Here is a 22,135-nt window from a genome sequence, read left to right as displayed (position 1 = left end):
ATTTTTAATAAACCAGGCTTGTTCAAGTTGAATATGTTGTTTTAGCAGGCAAAAGTGCCACTGCAGTTCTGACACCAAATTCCTACTCTGCAGCAGTTCACAATTTCAGTTGTTCATAATACTAATACTGATTGGACCAGCAGAAATAGTAGGGACGCTGATCAAGAATTTCATAACTTAATTGCCAGAGAGAAAAAAACTGTTCGAATGCCTACTAGTTTTGACTAGGATTGATCTGTAGCGCTTTCCCGATAGAAGGAGCGGGAAGAGCTGGTGGCCAGTATGTGGAGGATCTGACGAATAAACCCTTTACCGGGTTAAAACATGCCAACCCACTCCAAGCATTGTCAGAGTTTCTGTAACAATGACAAGTTTGTCTTGAAAAGTTCACCTTCAAAATTAATTCTTAACCATAATTTCTGTCATGCTCAACATCTTCATTTGGCTTCGTAATATTTTCCAACAAAAATCCTCTTGAGTAGCTCTAAACCAATTGACCCCTCCGTACAGGGCACTTAACAACGCCTCCTGAAGTGACGTCACGCCACGTGCGCTCACGTAAGACAAACAGTAAAAATGGCAAATACAAGACAATACATTCTGAACTGAGACAGACTCTATGCTTCTGATTTCATTCAAATCAACGATATATTATAGATTCTAAATACAATACATTCTTAACTGAGAGAGACGCCATGCTTCTGATTTCATTCAATCATTCACACGTAGCAATGTTATGCTAGCGGAGAATGTCTCATTCATTTATACGAGACGTGTATTAAAAATCAAATTTAGGGCAAACACAGTCTGGTTAAGCTTCTGGCCGCGAGCCAGCAAGAAATCAATACGTTTGTGCAGTCCGATCATCGCTAAATATCGCTCAACAAATACAAATACAATACGTCACCGGAGGCCAGCTATGTGGTGGTGGTTATTCAATCTAAAATCCGATCTGTTTATATTGATAGAAAAAAAAAAAGGCTCAGACATTTCTATTGTGTGTACTTGGCATTGGTCAGCAATCCTGGGAATATTCATATGGGAACACACACAGAAGCTGATTCGAACAAAAAAAAGTTTAAAAATGAATCATCAAACAAACAATTGGAGTTTGCTTAGACAAGACATACTATGAAATTAATGCAAGAGACTTTTGGAAATAAATCTTCTTTTCCTTTCGGCTTGTCCCATTAGGGGTCGCCCACAGCATGTCATCTTTTTCCATCTAAGCCTATCTCGTGCATCTTCCTCTTTAATAGCCACAGATCTCATGTCCTCCGTCACAACTTCCATCACACTTTTCTTTGGTCTTCCTCTCGCTCTTTTGACTGGCAGCTCCATCCTCAGCACCCTTCTACCAATATACTCACTCTCGCACCTCTGGACTTATCCAAACCATCTAAGTCTGCTCTCTCGAACCTTGTCTCCAAAACATCCAACTTTGGCTGTCCCTCTAATGAGCTCGTTTCTAATCCTATCCAACCATTTCACGCCAAGCCAGAACCTCAGCATCTTCATTTCTGCTACCTCCAGTTCTGCTTCCTGTTGTTTCTTCAGTGCCACTGTCGCTAAGCCATACATGATGGCCGGCCTCACCACTGTTTTATAAAGACTGCCCTTGATCCTAGCGGAGACTCTTCTGTCACATAGAACACCAGACACCTTCCACCAACTGTTCCCCCCAGCTTGGACGCTTCTTCACTTCCTTAATGTTAGGTTTATAACCTAACTTGCTGGAATAATTGCACAAATAACAGACAAGAAGTCGTCTTTCTTCTGATCAGGAGGAGGTGATAGACAGACCAGTTAGTCTCCAAAGACGTTCTGAACCAGCCTCTCACGTACTAGAAAACACACAAGGTCAAAAGGACGGGTCAGCAGATGAAATGAACAAAGGTACAGTTTTTGGTGTTGATGTGGCACATTCTTTGGTTATGATGGAGTTGTCCTTGGCCACTTCTAGGAAGATACTGCTGCTTCTGTGTGTAGGATATCATCCTGTGAACAAGACTCTTCGACGCAAGGATGATACTTTGACTTTGTTGCAAGTCCATAATAAATATATTAACCATAACTCTAACATTTTCCCCCCGTTTATTATGGATTTGCCCAAATTCTTACATCGTCCAGCAACTTCTCCTAACGAAGAATAGAAAATCATCATCGTTGTCACTGTCATTCTTCACCATTAAAGGATACATCTCCGCGATTTCACAATGAGAGCACACAGACGAGGAATCCAACAACATCCACACAAGGTCAAAATTGCTGGAAGAACAGCAATTGATACCAAATTTGAGGACAAAAGGGCTGTCCATCTTCCAAAAGCATTCATCCAGGTCTCTCACACGGAGGTGTCAATACCAGAAAGAGCCTTTCAGGGTTCGAAGCCCCTCGGTGGCATGACTCTATAGCTGATTGTTGGCCTTCACTGCGCAACATTGTTCTCCGAACATAGCACAGATTTCTCCTCTCTCAGCCAACCTGTCAACAGCAACTCCGCTTCGGAATGCCATAAATGAGCAGATAACTGTTCACGCACAGTTACAAACCCTCTGTGTCCAATTGCCCAATTTATGTACGTTGTGATGAATGGAGTTGATTCTTTCTGTTTTTGTTGGTTGTACGCCAACAACCTGAGGACTCAAATCCTGCTGCCAAATTGATCAGCCAATTTATACTCACTTGGAACATCAGAGGCGTTGTTTGTTAAAAAAAAATTGTCGTTCCCATACCGCTTCTCTTCTGACAAGGGTAAAACTGCATGTACAGTAGATGTTAATTCATAAACAGACATAGGATGAACAGACTAATGGGAATAATCAAGTTAGTGAAGCACAGTAAACTGTTGCATTTTTTTTTCCAATTTCTACCTCCGCATCACCATCAGATGTCTGTATGTGACAATGACTTAAATTAATGAATCAATCACAAAAATGGTTTTACACGTCAATGCTGATAAATTTTTCCATTTGTTTGCGGTTCCAATAAATTTGATGTACATCATTAGAAAACAATGTTTTTTGTTTTTCAAAAGAAGTTAGTGTAGACACAGAATCCCATTTTTTTCTTCATTATCAGGTACCGTTCCTCTCATAAATTAAATTTTCTTAGCCGCTTACCCTCATAAGGGTCGCGGGAGTGCCAGAGCCAATCCCAGCTGTCATCGGGCAGGAGGCAGGCTCCACCCTGAACTGGCCGCCAGCCAATCGCAGGGCACATCGAGACAGATGACACTTGCACTCACAATCACACCTTGGGACACTCCAGAGTGTCCAATCAATGTTGCACGCTCCTGGGATACAGGAGGGACCTGGAGCATTTGAAGGAAACCTACACAGACATTGGGGATACATGCAATTCCGTACAGGAGGAGCTGGGACTAAACCCCAGTACTCAGAAGTGTGAGGCCAAAGCTTTACAACTGCGTCACTGTGATGCCTTTTTTCTACCATGAGAATCCAATTATTATTTTGAAATGCCTGTTGCAATTTGAAATCAATTTTCTACATCTAATTTAGTTTTTAAACAAGCAGTCACTCCCCTTTAACCTCGAAACTGTAACGAAGGCAGGTTATTGTAGTTTGGGACCTGCACAAATATACACAGGGAATTTAGGATTGTTTGGAAGACACATAAGCCCTAGTTCCATTCGCAGTTGGACATTTTGTTTTCTAGGACCTTGGGTGATTCCCATGGGTACCTCTCGAGCAGAAAAAATAAAATCCAACACCCAACAGAAAAATTTAACTGTTTAGTTACCATTATGATAGCAGACTCACTCCCCTAAATGCCTCGGTCGGGGTGTTTTCTTCACTGGAGTGAGACGGAAGGGTTCTAAATACCTTGACCCCCTTTGTAACTGGACTACAGCGACTTTGGCAGTGGGAATGAGAACAGCTATCTTACATATAGGCAATAAAACACATTAGTATTAACAATGGTTTCAAAATCAGTAACCTTCTTACCATGAGAAAAATTAACTCAAGCATTCCACTCTGCTATTTTTAAAGCTGTTGGCATGTTTGGTTGGAAAGAGTTCTAAAAGGCATCTCCAATAACCAAACCCTTTTTTTGTTTTTTGTTTCTTCTTCACTTTTAATTCAATAGACTCATGGATAGTTTTTAAACAGATATTGTGGTGTCAGGAACCGTCCTCTCCAATTACCTTGTGGATTATGTCTTGCACATGTCAAAAATGTCCTCCAAAAAATGTTTTTTTAAATAAAAATGGAATCCATAAATTGTATAATGTTGATTATATAGACTCATATCCCTCCTGTTTCAGATATGTGACAAAATCATAGCTCAAAATGGCCACCTACTTATAGAATAGGTTTGTTGTTAGGTCACACATAGATGTCTTTTTACAATGTTGCACATCTGTTTAATGTGTCTTTTATCTAAATTTTGTCATTTATCTTTTTTTTCTCAATGCAGCTTCCTTTAGTCTTCTATCAGCAAAAGCATTTCCCAATGAAATCATATCTTTGTTTGATGTATGTGTGAGACATTTGCATACAGTAAGTTTTTTGGCATTTGCATTGCATTAAGTAAATCAACTAACAATTTTGCATGTGTTACTTTGGCTGTGGATGAATTCATCCCCCTATTTTTTTTCCAGTGCTGAGCAAAAACATGCACTGTTGCAAATGCATATTGGCTGTCTATACCATGCATTTTCATAGATGAGCCATCTACAAATAGCACTTCTCTTCTTTTTAAAAGTTGATCTCTCAGGTCACGTCTACTTTTGGCTCATATTTCTGCTAACCTTTGACAATTATGTTTTGCACCATCCTCATGACTTTCTCATGACGTGGTAAAAATTGTTGCTGGGTTCGACGTTGCTTTTTTGTCTCAGTACGCAGTGCAGTGACTGCATGTGATACTCTTAGAATCAAAGGATGGAACAAAACTACGGTTAAACTTGTTTCTAAAGCAATGCAATGCTATTGTATCACTTTTGCAAGTTTCCTTGTGGGGTTATGCAAGCAAAACACCATCTACATAAAGTAGAATTTGATTGCCACTTGATAGTTAAAATGTGGACATACTGGCAGTCATAACTTGTGAATAAATTGTTGGCTTTTCACAGTACTCTTGAGATAACCTGGCAAATGTGTATTTTTACCTTCAAATGCAACTGCAACTCAATCCACTACTGTAAAAACTTTTGCATCTGGACTTAATTCATTCAGCAATGTGTATGTTTGTCTGGGACACAAGGTGCTCGCTGTCTTAACAGCAGCATTTACTGCTTAGAGGTCTTGAACCGTTCTCCAACCTCCTGGTGGGGGTACCTTTTTTCCCGAAAAATAAGTGTGTTACAGGAAGAGTCTGGACATTCAATTATTACCCCTGCAGTAACTAATGACTCAATAACTGGCTTTATGCCGTCTAATGCATCTGGTTGTAATGGATAATGTTTCATCTGTTTTTGGTCTAATTTGTACAGGTTGCGCTCCCCAAATGAGTCCCACATCTTATAGTCCTATTGACCATATGCATTCTGGGACTTCTTTTAAAAATGCTTCCTTTTCCAGAGTTAAGAGGTATGGGTCGATACTGTGTTACATTTGTTGAAGGTAACGGCCTGCACTAACCTGTACTTTTCAATTTTTTCTTGTCTACTTTCCAACTTGTTGCTGTTTGGTCTCTTTTGACGAAACCTCACAACTACTCTGAGTGTGTGTCATATGGTTTAAACAGTGACACATGTGGCAACATTAAGCGTCTGTCTTTTAAGGCCTGTGGGAGTCTGACACTTGTGGCTGCTGCCCCCAGATTATCTGTGTGCAGATAATCAACTGTTATTTTTTTCTTCTTTTTTCTGGAGTGTATTTGTTGAGGGTTTTTTTTCGTAATGAAAATCTGGGCCTGGAGGTTTTTTTGTACCACACTGTTACATTAAGAAAGTCGTCATTCATTTTATCCTGTTTTTCTGTTAGGAAATGCTCTGCTTGCTGACACAGTGTCTTTCCCATAAACGTTGTAGCTCGTCTGTTTCTTCGTCTTGTTTTTTATCTTTCAGAATGTTCTCCACGTGGAGGGCATGATTAACATATTCCTCCTATGTGTCAATAGTCAGGCCAATGTAATGTTTGCTAACCCAGCTGTCCTCCTATTTTAGTGCAATTTGCTCTATGTTTAAAATGCTGAGTTGCTCTCTGAATTGTCAAATTTTCCATATCTTCTACATATTGATTGATGTCGGCTTTGTGTGAAATGTTATCTTGCACAGCCTTTTTTAACAACACCCATAGTCAAAGTCCTATACACTAAATAGTCAGGTCGGTGCCATTTTGTGTGTCGGGGTTGGTTACTTGGATCCTTGGTTACAAGTCACCTAACTTAGTGATAAATTGGTCATTTGTGCAGCAGTTTGTGCTGGAGATAGTAGTCTTCCCAGTCTTTTCAACCATTTCAAGTCAGTTCTGTCTGATCAAGTCATTCTGCGTGGTGGTGTAAGTCAGGGTAGGGGGGTGTGGTTAGTTTTCTCTATTCATTATCTTGTTCTTTCCTTTTTCTGCCTCCTTCCTCTCTTGTAACCACCATTAGGTATCGTCATACCCATCTTTTTAGTAAGGTCACCTTTATTTCTACAATCTATGGCATTTTTCAACTGAAATATTTTTAGCGAATTGAGATGGCCAGCGGTATTTAATTATATAGTTATGTAAATATTTTAGATTATCTGGGCTTTGTGCTTCGACAAATTTCCAATCCTTGGAAGTTGCAAGTTGTCCCTTTCCTTTTGTTTACTAATATTTTCCCCCATTTTGCGAATTTGGAGCCAACACACTACACTTAGTGTGTAGTACGGTTGGCGTTTTTGTATTAGACAGGGTGACTGTTAAATACTCTTGCTTGGTATTGCTCAGGCTTCTACTCAGAAGGGCAGAGAATCTTGCCTTTGCTTCCAAACAAGTTGTCACTTCCTATCCTGTCTCTCAAACACTCGTTTATACAATTACACATGGTTTATACTGCAGTTTTATTAGATGTTATTTTATACAGACTGTATTTTATTTTCGACGGAATTTAAGTACGTACATGAGTCCGTCCTCGTTACACGGAATTTAACTGTAACCTATACAGACGAGTCCACCCTCGTTACGCTGAGTTTAACTGTAACGTATACAGACGAGTCTGCCCCCGTTACGCGGAATTTAACTGTACTTCCTACACATTACCTTCGTGTAGACTGCGACGCACCTTCGCGCAGATTTCCCGTCAACAAACACTCCTTTTATACGTCATAAGAAAATTGTTCTTTCCAAGACGTCTTCTTGTCAGTCGGATTTCCGTCAACCCTCAGATCCCAATTAGAGAGTTTGAGGACCAGTCCCTTGACGCGTCTGTGTTGCCGTGGCCACGGTCTTCCTGGAAATCGACTCTGAAGCTGGGATCCTCAGGTATTTTGAAATCCGGCTCGAAGGACCAAAATGTTAGGTTTATCACCTAACTTGCTGGAATAATTGCAAAAATAACGGACAAGAAGTCTTTTTTCTGATCAGGAGGACGTGAGAGACAGGTCAGTTACAGTCTCCAAACACGTTCTGAACCAGCCTGTCACGTACTCTTTTTTTTTTTTTTTAAGAAAACACACAATGTCTTCTTCTTTTCCTTTCGGCTTGTCCCGTTAGGCATCGCCACAGCGTGTCATCTTTTGCCATCTTAGCCTATCTCCTGCATCTTCCTCTCTAACCCCAACTGCCCTCATGTCTTCCCTCACCACATCCATAAACCTTCTCTTTGGTCTTCCTCTCTCTCTTTTGCCTGGGAGCTCCATCCTCAGCATCCTTCTACCAATATACTCACTCTCTTGCCTCTGAACATGTCCAAACAATCGAAGTCTGCTCTCTCGAATATTGTCTCCAAAACATCCAACTTTGGCTGTCCCTCTAATTAGCTCATTTCTAATCCTATCCAACCTGCTCACTCCGAGCGAGAACCTCAACATCTTCATTTCTGCCACCTCCAGTTCTGCTTCCTGTTGTTTCTTCAGTGCCACCGTCTCTAATCCGTACATCATGGCCGGCCTCACCACTGTTTTGTAAACTTTGCCCTTCATCCTAGCAGACACTCTTCTGTCACATAACACACCAGACACTTTTCGCCAGCTGTTCCAACCTGCTTGGACCCGTTTCTTCACTTCCTTACCACACTCACCATTGCTCTGCATTGTTGACCCTAAATATTTGAAGTCGTCCACCCTCCCTATCTCTTCTCCCTGTAGCCTCACTCTTCCCCCTCCACTTTTCTCATTAACGCACATATATTCTGTTTTACTTCGGCTAATCTTCATTCCTCTCCTTTCCAGTGCATGTCTCCATCTTTCTAATTGTTCCTCTGGATGCTCCCTGCTTTCTCTGCATATCACAATATCATCTGCGAACATCATGGTCCAAGGGGATTCCAGTCTAACCTCATCTGTCAGCCTATCTATGACCACTGCAAACAGGAAGGGGCTCAGAGCTGATCCCTGATGCAGTCCCACCTCTACCTTAAATTCCTCTGTCACACCTATGGCACACCTCACCATTGTTCTGCTGCCATCATACATGTCCTGTACTATTTTAACATACTTCTCCGCCACACCAGACTTACGCATGCAGTACCACAGTTCCTCTCTTGGTACTCTGTCATAGGCTTTCTCTAGATCCACAAAGACACAATGTAGCTCCTTCCGACCTTCTCTGTACTTTTCCACTAGCATCCTCAAGGCAAATAATGCATCTGTGGTACTCTTTCTAGGCATGAAACCATACTGTTGCTGATACTTACTTCTGTCCTGAGTCTAGCCTCCACTACTCTTTCCCACAACTTCATTGTGTGGCTCATCAACTTTATTCCTCTATAGTTCCCACAGGTCTGAACATCCCCTTTGTTCTTAAAAATGGGAACTAGAACACTTTTCCTCCATTCTTCTGGCATCTTTTCGCCTGTTGAATAAGTTGGTGAAAAACTCCACAGCCATCTCTCCAAATTGCTTCCATACCTCTACAGGTATGTCATCAGGACCAACTGCCTTTCCATTTTTCATCCTTTGTAGTGCCTTTCTGTCTTCCCCCTTAGTAATCATTCCCACTTCCTGGTCCTTCACACTTGCCTCTTCAACTCTTCCTTCCCTCTCATTTTCTTCATTCATCAACTTCTCAAAGTATTATTTCCATCTATTGAGCACACTACTGGCACCAGTCAACACATTTCCATCTCTATCCTTAATCACCCTTACCTGCTACACATCCTTCCCATCTCTATCCCTCTGTCTGGCCAACCTGTAGAGATCCTTTTCTCCTTCTTTCCTGTCCAACCTGGTGTACATGTCTTCATATGCCTCTTGTTTAGCCTTTACCACCTCTACCTTTGCCCTACGTCGCATCTCGATGTACTCCTTTCACCTCTCCTCAGTCCTCTCAGTGTCCCACTTCTTCTCCGCTCATGTCTTTCCTTGTATGACTCCCTGTATTTTGGGGTTCCACCACCAAGTCTCCTTCTCCCCTTTCCTACCAAAAGACACGCCAAGTACTCTCCTGCCTTTCTCTCTGATTACTTTGGCTGTCGTTGTCCAGTCTTCCGGGAGCTTCTGTTGTCCATCGAGAGCCTGTTTTACCTCTTTCCGAAAGGCCACACAACATTCTTCCTTTCTCAGCTTCCACCACATGGTTCTCTGCTCAACCTTTGTCTTCTTAATATTCCTACCCACCACCAGAGTCATCCTACACACCACCATCCTATGCTGTCGAGTTACACTCTCCCTTACCACAACTTTACAGTCAGTAATCTCCTTCAGATTACATCGTCTGCACAAAATATAATCCACCTGTGTGCTTCTACCTCCGCTCTTGTCGGTCACTATATGTTCCTCCCTCTTCTGGAAATAAGTGTTCACTACAGCCAACTCCACCCTTTTTGCAAAGTCCACCACCATCTGTCCCTCAAAGTTCCTTTCCTGGATGCCGTACTTACCCATCACTTTTTCATCGCCCCTGTTTCCTTTACCAATATGTCCATTAAAATCTGCACCAATCACAACTCTCTTGCTGTCTGGGATGCTCAGAACTACTTCATCGAGTTCCTTCCAGAATTTCTCTTTCAACTCTAGGTCACATCCTACCTGTGGGGCATAGCCGCTAACCACATACATAACACCCTCAATTTCAAATTTTAGTCTCATCACTCGATCTGATACTCTTTTCACCTCCAAGACATTCTTAGCCAGCTCTTCCTTTAAAACTCAGTTGTAAGCTCTGTGCATTCCTCTTTTTCTTCTGACGATGGATCCGGTTTCCTCAAAAGGACGGATGAGCAGATGAAATGAACAAAGGTACAGTTTTTGATGATGATGTGGCACATTCTTTGGTTATGATGGAGTTGTCCTTGGCCACTTCTAGGACGATACTGTTGCATCTGTGTGTAGGAGCTCGTCCTGTGATCAAGACTCTTCAAAGGAAGGATGATAGTTTGTCTTTGTTGCAAGTCCATATTAAATATATTAACGATAACTCTCACACTTACCATACTCACCATTGCTCTGGATTGTTGAGCCCAAGTTTTCAAAGTCGTCCAGCCTCGCTATCTCTCTGGAACTTCACTCTTCCCCCTCCGCCCCTCTCATTCATGCACATATATTCTATTTTACTTTGGCTATTCTTCATTCCTCTCCTTTCCACTGCGTGGCTCCATCTTTCTAATTGTTCCTGCGCCTGTTCCGTGGTTTCACTCCAGATCACAATATCATCAGCGAATATCATGGTCCAAGGGGATTCCAGTCTAACCCCATCAGTCAGCCTATCCACTACCGCAAACAGGAAGGGGTCAGTGCGGATCCCTGATGCAGTCCCACCTCCACCTTAAATTCTTCTGACACACCAACGGCACATCTCACCACTGTTCTGCTGCCCTCATACATGTCCTGTACTACACTAACATATTTCTCCGCCACACCAGACATGCGCATGCAGTACCACAGTTCCTCTCTTAGCACTCTGCCATAGGCTTTCTCTAGGGCTACAAAGACACAATGTAGCTCCTTCTGACCTTCATTGTACTTTTCCACGAGCATCCTCAAGGCAAATAATGCATCTGTACTCTTTCTAGACACGAAACCATACTGTTGCTCACAGATACTTACTTCTTTCCTGAGTCTAGCCTACACTACTCTTTCCCATAACTTCATTGTGTGGCTCATCATCTTTCCATGTCTATAGTTTCTACAGTTCTGAACATTGCCTTTGTTCTTAAAAATGGGAACCAGCACACTTTTGCTCCATTCTTCAGCAATCCCTTTATAATTTGTTTGCATCTTGCTTTATCACAATTTAATCATAATCTATCATTATTTGTTCATATGTGGCCCGTAATTGAGTGGCAACCAGTTCAGAGTGTACCCCTACACTTGCCCACAGATAGCAGGAATAAGCTCCAATACGCCCGCAACCCTTATGAGGATAAGCGGTACAAAAAATGGATGGAATGGACAATACACAGTTTGAGTCAGACTTCTCCATATGCTACATAAAATGACATGCTCACTGCCAGAAATTAAATCAGACTAAAGTTTTTCTGTTTTATTTACTCAAATTACTTCTTTTTGGTAGATGAATGAGAATAATTTATTCATGGCAATTGTGATGGCCTTTGTGAAAGTCAGAATTTACTACACATTTCATTAGTACTTGGTCCTGTTCCCCTTAAGCTGTATAACTTGGGTAAAACATTTAAAATGTGCTTCCAAAAGGTTCTCACAAGTGTTGTCAGGAATTTTTGCCCATTCCTTCTGACAAAACTGGTGTAGCCATGCCCAGTTTGTAGGCCTCCAAGGTTGGTATAGCCATATATATTTCCACTGAGATTTAGATCAGGGCTTCCCAATGGGCATTTCTAAGCATTTGCTTTTCAATTCTCAAGCCACATTGTAACCATTTTGGCAATTTGTTTCGAGTAATTGTTTAGTAGACCTCTAGCAGCCAAGTTTTAACTTCCTGACTGATCCTTGAGATCTTGCTTCGGTATTTCCACAGTAAAGGGAACCAGTCCTTCATCGAGAAAACAACCCCACAACATAATGCTGCCACACCTGTATTTCAAAGTTGAAATGGTCTCCTCATACCAGCCAGCCTGCAAATCTCCCTCTGTCACATGTGGAGCTGGACCCAAGAGCAGGTGGAGGGAGATAGATTATGACAAACAATTTATTATGGAAGGTAATGGAGGGGGTCCTGGTTGACAGGAATGATTTGGTTCAGGAAAACAGGGAGAACATGAGAGGAGACACAGGTGTCAAAAAAGGAAATGAGGAATAGCGTGGCATACTTGGGGCATGTGGGCCGTTTTACCACTTGAAAAAGTTGCAATACTTTGATGAGGATTTCCAGGAACAGGCAGCTTTATATGCAGGTGATGACGAGGCCTGATTGTTGACAGAGGCGTGGCCTGAGGAAGGTGCTAAAGAGAGATGAGGGGAGAGGGAATGAGAAGGCACAAAACGCCATCCAAGATCCAAAAATGGTACTGCAGAGCAGTACTTGACACCCTATTATTCCTCCAAATCTCACAATGGCAAATACGTATGTCCAAACATCTCAATTTTAGTTTCATGAGACCACAGGACATGTCTTCAAAAGTAAGGGTCTTTGTCCCTGTGTGCATTCGCAAACTGTATTCTGGCTTTTTATTTGTGTTTAGCAGTGACGGGTGGCACGGTGGTGCAGCTGTAAAGTTTTGGCCTCACAGTTCTGAAGACCGGGGTTCAATCCCGGCCAAGCCTCTGAGGAGTTTGCATGTTCTTCCCATTCCTGCATGGGGTTTCTCCAGGCACTCCGGTTTCCTCCCACATTCCAAAAACATGCTTTAACTGAGGACTTTAAATTGCCTGTAGGTGTGACCGTGAGTGCAAATGGTTATATGTTTCTATGTGCCCTGCGATTGGCTGGCAACTAGTTCAGGATGTATCTCGCCTACTATCCGAAGATAGCTAGGGTAGGCGCCAGTACTCCCACGACCCTTCTTAGGATAAGCAGATCAGATAACTGATGGATGGACATATACAGTACATAGAGTAAGAGACTACATCTAGTGGAGAAGATGAAATGGGCTGACCGCAGTCCTGACCTCAACACCATTAAACACTTGTGGTATTATTGTGGGTGTGCTGTTGGCAACACAACCACGTTGGCTGACTTGCGAAAAATGCTTTTGACTGCTGAATGCTGTTGTTGTTAGTGACTAGCGTAAGGAGGAGGTGCCAGGCTGCTATGTATGGCTCATCTACATGGTACTGAGGCGCACCTGTTGTTAAATTAATACAGTGCATTATAAAATTGTCAATTAATCTTGCTGCTTCAAACGTCAACCATCCAGTCCATCAAACAAGAGTCAATGGCAACAGCAAAATAATTCATTCATTGCCAAATGGGAAATTGTTTATGGGTGAAATCCACATAATCAGGTCTGATGCTCATCCTACAACTCTATGGCTGAAAAAAAAATCCAAATACTGGACAAGCTTTCTATTTTATACTTCAGCAATACCTAGGGATTTTGGTCAGATGACTTTTCTGTCACATCAAAAGATGGGATTTTCATGCAGACACCAAATAACCTTCTATCCTGTTCCCATTATCCAAAGTGAAATCCACTTATATAAAATTGGAAGAGCTCTTTATCATATACAGTGATAAATGTGGACAGCTGTTATTATATGTTGCACATGCATTTAGAAGTTGCAGTATTTATTAGACAGTGGTGGTATGACAGGACTATAGGGAGTTGTAAAACTTTTTTTCATGATTTACATCTATCTATCTATCTATCTATCTATCTATCTATCTATCTATCTATCTATCTATCTATCTATCTATCTATCTATCTATCTATCTATCTATCTATCTATCTATATCTATCTATCTATCTATCTATCTATCTATCTATCTATCTATCTATCTATCTATCTATCTATCTATCTATCTATCTATCTATCTATCTATCTATCTATCTATCTATCTATCTGTCTATCTATCTAGAAGCTTTTGCAGTGGTAACTGATTTGATTGATAACACCGTCTTTGGCTCGTTGTCTTCCACCCAATCTCATCCCCGCACAGCACACGCACGCCAGCGCAGACTCCTTCACAAGCTCTCTCTCCTCTTCGTTTCCGTGACACCTTGCTGGGATGCATTGACAGAGACTAAATCAGCGGTGAGTGGGAGGGGGCGCTAGAAGAATCAGCTTCGCACCACCACCAGCAGCAGCAGCAGCATCCGGGCGCGCCAAGCGAAGCATGCCCAACCGCAGACATGACTTGCTCGGCGTCAGATAGCGAGAAAATCGTGATCAACTGCGGAGGGATCCGACACGAAACCTACAGGAGCACCCTGAAAACGCTGCCGGGCACGCGTTTGTCCTGGCTGACAGAGCCTGATGCTTACAGCAATTTCGACTACGACCCGAAGTCCGACGAGTTCTTCTTTGACCGCCACCCGGCCACTTTTGCCTTCATTCTCAACTACTACCGCACCGGGAAACTTCATTGTCCGAACGATGTCTGCGGACCGCTCTTCGAGGAAGAACTCGCCTTCTGGGGAATCGACGAGACAGACGTGGAGGCCTGCTGCTGGATGAACTATCGGCAGCACCGCGACGCCGAGGAAGCCCTGGACAGCTTCGAGACCCCCGAGCCCGATGCCCCCGAGGACGACCCAGCTCTCACCGGCGGAGCGGACGGCGACCTGAAGCGGCTGTGCGTGCAGGAGGACGGCCGCAGGGCGACGTGGTGGGAGGTGTGGCAGCCCAAGATGTGGGCGCTGTTTGAGGACCCATACTCATCAAAATACGCCCGGGTGAGTGGCCTAATAGCGTTGGGCTATTCTCACAGTCTTCTTTCTTTTCACGCACATTCCTCTTCATACACTGGTCGCTACAGTACTTCCATTAGATATTGTTGCGGGGGAAAAAGTTACCACTGGCTCCGCTTGGCAAGAGAAACAGTGGCATGACACCGATTTGCACTTGCAAAACATTGCCGCGGGAAAACTTCAAGAGAAAGGTAACATCTCTCAAACCATATAAAATCATGTTCAAGATCTGCATATGGGTCATTTTCACATTTATTCAATTATGGTGAAGATGGTGCCCAATAAATTTTCTTTTATAAATGAACTAAGTTTTACTGATACTTGAATTATTTTCAGTTGTTCCCCATCAAAAACTAATATAATTGTTTATTTTTTTCTCCCTTTTAAAAATCTGGTCTTTTCAGCTGCACAGCCATGGGAGTTTGAAATACCCCTTATTATCATTATTATTATTATTATTATTATTATTATTATTATTATTGAAAATGCAGCAGGAAAGAAAAGGGTTTTAGGGGACAGATTGAAGGGTAGCGTGGACAAGGGGACTTATGGGTGAGAACCACAGCAGAACATTAGTGAAACAGTGTAGATGTTTGAACACAAGTCACATTACAACAGTCATCTGTAAATAGGGTGCTTGGGCGGGTGTGGGTGGGGGAGACACCCAGTGAGTACATGCAATAACTTACCAAGAGAACAAGAGAGGACAAAAAAAATGGCTGGACCGGATGTGGGGAAAATGAGAAAAGCAGTGGTACGGTGTCTAAACACATGAAAGAAGCTGCAAGTTGAAATGTTAGTAACCTGTATTGTTAGTGATACCAGCACAAGTAATTAAAGCTTATAAAGTGTCTATCGAACTTACTTGTGAATGAACTCCATATCACATGCATGTTGGTCAAGTGGTGTATAGAGCAGCTGAGCCGGCACATCGAGGAAGGGTGAGCCCCACCCAACCATAAAGAGTGGGTGGAGTCAGCGAGCCCATAGAGCAAGGCACCCAACCAGGGGGACTACAACAAGCCCCCAGAACCCAGGGAGGTCCCGAGCCTGACCGAACCACCCCGGCCAGTCACAAAGGGAGGGGCATGGGCACTGTAACATGGCTAGCCTCAAGTCAGCTGGGGACTCCACACAGCCAGAGGGAGAGAAGTTCGACGACCACAGCAGCGTGCCCCAGGGTACGAGACACAGCAGCACGATCCCCAACCTCCTAAATGGGACCAACGGGCATCACCCTGTCACGTGGGGATGGAGAGCAGCCGCAGAATCAGCATTTTCCAGGTGGGCAACACAGACACAACCATACCCAAGAGGAGGAGGGGGGAACAAGCCTTGCATTCCCAGAGGCCAACCTTGCAATTCCAGAAGGACAGCAAATAAAATAGATGCTAGTGACCCTATGGCATGCGCAGGGGTCTAAAATGACAAGAAATGATTTGGTCACATTATATTGCATTAACATTAGAGGTGACATTACATTACATGTCTGTCGGACAATCTTTCCCAGGCAAACAGAAACAAACATCAAGGTTCACAATTTACAGATATATCCTAGTGTTATTAATTCCTTGACAAGAGTTTGCCATTAGTTAATGTTGATAGCTTGTTTATTTTTCCAGTTTAACAATATTGTTTTTTTTATTAGCACTATCTTGAATTACAAATATTGGTTGAGCCTGTTTATTTAGGATATCAATACCTAAAGATCATGAACTGAAGAAAGTTCAAAACTGAAGAGCGTTCATGTGTAACAAGTGATCAGAAGGGCTCTATGGATATACAATGGCAAAGAGCATGAAAATAAATGTCTGGAGAGTTTTCAGTTGAATGAGTGCAAATGTTTGATTTTATGCATTCTATATTGCTTAAATTGTTATCTACAGTATGGAGTGCTTCAATCTGGATTAATTATAAATGACTGTTTTTCTCACAGGGAATGTGTTTCTACTGATTTCTGCCCAGTTATCAATGTCAGTAGATGAGAGGTTTTTTCCCATTTTTGCTACTGGTGATTATATTAAATTAGTACTTGAGAATAATTTGTATCCTTTTGAAAGGACTTTTCTGTTTTGTGGAAGTAGTTCTATTTTTTTTTGTAACAGAAATGGGTACTTTCAAAGTATTCATGTGTTGAGACTCTTTTGAGGATTAGTGTTCTAAGTTTAGCGTGTTGAAGGAACTTCAACCTCAAATTTGAAATTCTTGGAATATGCTTTCATGTGACATGAATACATTGTTTTTGTATGTGATGTAGTCAGTCAGTTCCACTTTGTTTCCATGTGCTGCGTGGTGATGTTAGTCTCAAAGTCAGGATTGTCACAGGTTGGGGAGGAATAATATGGTGCTCACTGAGATCTTGTGGTTTCTAGACTTTTCCACCAAGATGAAGTGGCAGCAATAACCGGATTCTTAAAACAGTTGTGCCGTCTGAGACTTGTACTGGTAAATGGGAGGGCTGAAAATTTGGTGCTATTGCAATCAATCTGTTCTAGTTCCAGCCAAGATTGATTTTTAACATTTGGATATAACCATTTATTGAGGTACTGTACTTGGCTAGTCACTGAGGGTGTAGTGGAACACTCACCTGACTTTGGTGTGGGAAACGGGGGTTCGTTTCCCACTGTAATGATGTGAATGTGAGTGCAAATGGTTAGTCTGTGTCCATATATACCCTGTGACTGACTGGTGACTAGTTCAGGGTGTAGTCCACCTTTGACCAGAAGTCGAATATTTTACAGTGCTCTGGCCGTAACACGGATAAGCAGTGTTTAAAATTTGTGGCTTGTTGGATGAATGTGTTTGAACTTGGGTGGGTCAACTCTCTCTTCTGCTTTACCTATCTGAAAAGAATCTAAATTACTATTATTATTATTATCCATCAATCCATTTTGTGAGCCGCTTATCCTCACGACGGTCACGGGACTGCTGGAGCCAATCCCAGCTATCATCGAGCAGGAGGTGGGGTAAACCCTGAACTGGTTGCCAGCTAATCGCAGGGGACATGGAGGCAGACACCAGTTGCAATTTAGAGGCTCCAATGAATGTATGTTTTTTGGATGTGAAAGGAAAACGGAGTGCCTGGAGAAAACCAACACAGCCATGGGGAGAACATCGAAACTTCACAGAGGGAGGGCTGGGATTTGAATCCCCGGGCCTCAGAACTTTGTGGTCAATGCTCTACAGCTGTGCCTCCGTGGCGCCATGATCTTTTTCTTCTTCATCATTATTTATTATCCATCCATCCATTTTCTTCTTGCTTATTCTCACGAGGGTTCTGGGAGTGCTGGAGCCTATCCCACTGTCACTGTCAATGGGCAGGAGGCAGGGTACACCCTGAACTGGTTGCCAGCCAATTGCAGGGCACATAGAGACAAACAGCCGGACTCACAATCACACCAAGGGGCAATTTAGAGTATCTGATTAATGTTGCATGTTTTTGGGATGTGGGAGGAATAAAAACCCACGCAGGCACGAGGAGAACAGCTGCAACATTGACGATAGGCTCCAGCACTCCCGCGACCCTTGGGAGAATAAGCGGCTCAGAAAATGGACGAATATTATTGTTGTTGTTATTATTATTATTATCCATCCAAACAACAGGAAGCAGAACTTGAGGTAGCAGAAATGAAGATGCTGAGGTTCTCGCTTGGTGTGAACAGGTTTGATAGGATTAGAAATTAGCTCATTAGAGAGAACGCCAAAGTTGGATGTTTTAGAGACAAGATTAGAGACAGCAGACTTTGATGGTTTGGACATGTCCAGAGGCGAGTGAGTGAGAGTGAGTATGTTGGTAGAAGGGTGCCGAGGATGGAGCTGCCAGACAAAAGAGCGAGAGGAAGACCAAAGAAAAGGTTGATGGATGTTGTGAGGGAGGACATGAAGACAGTGGGTCTTAGAGAGGAGGATGCACGAGATAGGCTTAAATGGAAAAAGATGACACATTGTGGCGACCTCTAACGGGACAAGCCGAAAGAAAAAGAAGAAGAAAGAAGATCCATCCATCAATCCTTTTTATCCTTCTCAGGCACGAGGCAATGTAGACCCTGAACTGGTTGCCAGCCCATTATTGTTATTATTATTAATATTATTTAAAAAAAACATCTATATTATTGATCAAAATCTATGAAAATGACCCATTCCTAAAGCAATGTAGGTCCATCATCTTGATCAAGCAAAACCACTGAACGGTTGGTTGGCACCACTCTGCCCACTATTGAGGACTTGCATGCAATGCAAACAAGGTCTAGAGCAGGCAGGTTGTAAGGAATAGTTCCTGTCAACAGAAATGTTCTTGTTGTTTGTTCTTGTTGCTTTGTTGTTCTTTGTTCTGAATGTCTTACCAGGGCACGACTGACTGCCGGAGAAAAATTCCTTGTGTGTTTTTACACACTTGACCAATAAAGCTGATTCTGATTCTGATTTCAGTTTTCTTCTGCCCACTCTTGTCCACCCAGTATACCAAACTGTGATGCAGTATGCGAGGATGTGAGGATCCCAATAAAGCTGATTCTGATTCTGATCCTGATGTTAGGTCACAAACTTACCAAACTCCATCACTGGCATTTATGTGTGAACCACGTTGCGCTGGATGCAATATCATACTTGAACAGTAACGAAGTGCATCTCCAAATTGGTTTCAGTTAATACCCATGCATTTGTGAGTTGGGATGGACTGTATAAACACAATGCTAAAGCTTGTGCCTTTTGGTATTAATTTGTAATACTTTATTTACTGAATGTCTGTTGATTTTTATCCCTGACATCTCTGCATTTGACAATTTACCAAAACCCCTGCACCCTCACAAGCAGTTTTGAAGTTGATCTACAGGGCACAACTTTTTTCTATGCTGCAAGCTTTGAGGTTCTACATCATCAGTAGAATTACACTAGACAATAGTATGACAAACAGTATTTTTTGTTCAAAGAGTTGATATGACGGAAAAGACTGACTGAAGCCCCACACTGATTGTATTGTATAGTGATACGCCATTCATCTGGTTTTGGTACAGGCAATGTGAGCTCCACATTTCTAAGAATTCTCAGGAAGAACAACATCAGCCAGAGACTGCTTGTCTTTTTACTGCTCCACCATAGAAAGGATTCTCACCTACTGCCTGTGCAGGTGGTTTGCCAGGTGCACTGTGGCAAACAGAAAGAAACTCCAGAGGTTCACCAAAATGGCTGGGAAGGTCATTCGGAGCCCTCTCCTCACATTGGAGGATTTTCACAGTTGTTACTTCCTCGGGAGAGCCAGTGCTATCATGAATAACCCCTACCACCCAGGCCACTCACTCTTTGTGATACTGCCATCAGGCAGACAGTCCAGGACCATTAAAACCAGGACAAATAGACTGTAAACCAGATTCTTTACAATTACTGTTAGAGCCCTAAACGCTCACTCTCTAGTATATTGGAAATATATCAATGCAACAACTCCAGTATTCAATATAGATAACCTGCAGTAACTCACAATATGCAATATTAAATTTCAGGTGCACTTTATGTAAATATCTGCTCAATCTATATTTCTGTAATGTGCCTATTTATGTCACATATACTTTTTTAATCTTGATGGTGCTTTCTTTGTTTATCTTTAATATAGTTCTATATTTTTATCTTTGTTTTTGCACTAAATGATTTTCACCTTATTTTTCGCTGCAATTGTTGCAATACTAAAGAAATCTAAATATGAATGGCAACCAGTTCAGGGTGTGGTCTGCGTTTTACCTGAAATCAGCTTGGCTAAGCTGCAGGTCTCCATGACCCTTAACAGGATAATCAGTATAGAAAATGCAAGTTTAGTAGATGGATGAAAATATTATTGTTTCAATTGCTATCATTATCAATGTAAAGTTCATTTGATCAATTGCAAACAAACTTCATTTTTTGTTTCACTTTATTGGCTGAGCACAAAATTATTTTCTTCAGTGAATGTCATACCAGTTTTATCCAAATTCTTGCAGTTCCCCAGAGTGTCCCAAGGGAAATTGAACCATGATTTTTCCAAATTAGTTGTGCTGTCACCAAAAATATTTGTAAAGCATAAAGGTGGATAAATGGATGAATGATTTTCCTTCTTTTCCATTTTTCCTTTTTGGATTCTGGCCACAACTGAAGACTCGGTTACAAATGGTCCAGTCCTGTCATTTTGTGCCAACCTTTGTGTAAAACAGAGAAGAAACAGCACGGTCTCCTTGACTGTCTAGTAACTCCATGTCTTCTTAACAACTGAATGGAATACGAATACTATGGGAGTTTTCAGCCAATGATTGGTGGACTAACAATGGCCTCTTGACCAGGTCACTTAACAGCTCTCTCCCTTTTCTGCAATCCAATAATGATCACATGTGGTTTGGGGCATGTTTCTAAATTGGAGCATAAATAGTTGAGTTTTTCCTCACAAACACCGGGTAGTGTGTCTTAATTAAGCCTTGTTCCATGAACTGATGAGATGAGAATGTCTTCTCAGACAAACAGAGGAGTCAAGTTCAGTGCCTCGAGAAAGAAATGACCTGGATAAATGAGAACATTCACAGGCAAAACATATTGTGATTTGTGTGAATGACCCAGGATTGTTATCCACTCAAAAAATACTATTTACTATAATAATACTAAATACTATATTATTTTTTCTTTACAGATATCAAATTATGTATCTTTACATACTTTCCCCTTCTCTCTGCGCATTTACTGTGCCTTGTCTGAGTGGATGGGTTTGTGTGTCACAGGGGCTTTAGGGTCACAGCGTCACCTCCAGCAGACAGGTCCAAGGTGAGGGACCAGACAAAGCATGGTTTTGAAATGTCCTGTGATAAACACTACTTTTGGAAGATCAAAATTTTACATCACAGAGACTCACGTCACTGTGACCCCCCTCCTGAGCCAGGTAGAGGAGTGGGTTAATGCTGATCTCCTAGTAGCTGGGTCTCCACCACATGTACGAGGGGCTATGGGAATTGGGTGCATCGTGAACCGGGTGGTGGCTGAAGCTGGGGACTAAGGCAAGTTGTACCCTTTCTACAGAAGCTTGCACTGGAGACATGGAATGTCACATCTCTGGCAGGGAGGGCAAAGAACTTCTGACTAGATAGAGTCACCAAACAGTTTGGGCTCTTATGACAGTCTTATTGAGAGGGCCTTCTACTCCGGTCCACAGAACATATGTTGGGATACTTATTTTCCCCCAGCTGAACAATGAGGTTAACCCCGGTAGAGGGTGACGGGTACTGACTGTGTTTTGGTGCCTATTCACCAAACGGCAGTTTCACTG

At 42.2% G+C, this 22,135-nt stretch overlaps 1 protein-coding gene across 3 annotated transcripts in view; it reads left to right on the top strand.

Moving 5' to 3' along the window:
* LOC133515147 (potassium voltage-gated channel subfamily C member 1-like) overlaps nucleotides 1–22,135 on the top strand; it is a 99,002-nt gene that overhangs the window by 14,787 nt on the left and 62,080 nt on the right. For 2 of the 3 annotated variants that reach the window (XM_061847482.1, XM_061847481.1), the window contains exon 2: nucleotides 14,112–14,847. In XM_061847482.1, the coding sequence (XP_061703466.1) occupies nucleotides 14,305–14,847 (543 nt within the window). In that variant the 5' untranslated portion in view covers nucleotides 14,112–14,304. Of the gene's footprint in view, nucleotides 1–14,111; nucleotides 14,848–22,135 lie in introns of those variants that run through there. The other variant, XM_061847483.1, reaches the window with a different exon arrangement.

This window comes from Syngnathoides biaculeatus, chromosome 16 (genome assembly GCF_019802595.1).
Source record: "Syngnathoides biaculeatus isolate LvHL_M chromosome 16, ASM1980259v1, whole genome shotgun sequence".
NCBI classification, from domain to species: domain Eukaryota; kingdom Metazoa; phylum Chordata; class Actinopteri; order Syngnathiformes; family Syngnathidae; genus Syngnathoides; species Syngnathoides biaculeatus.
The sequence above is the reverse complement of the archived record's forward strand: the minus strand, read 5'-3'. Positions and strand labels throughout refer to the sequence as shown.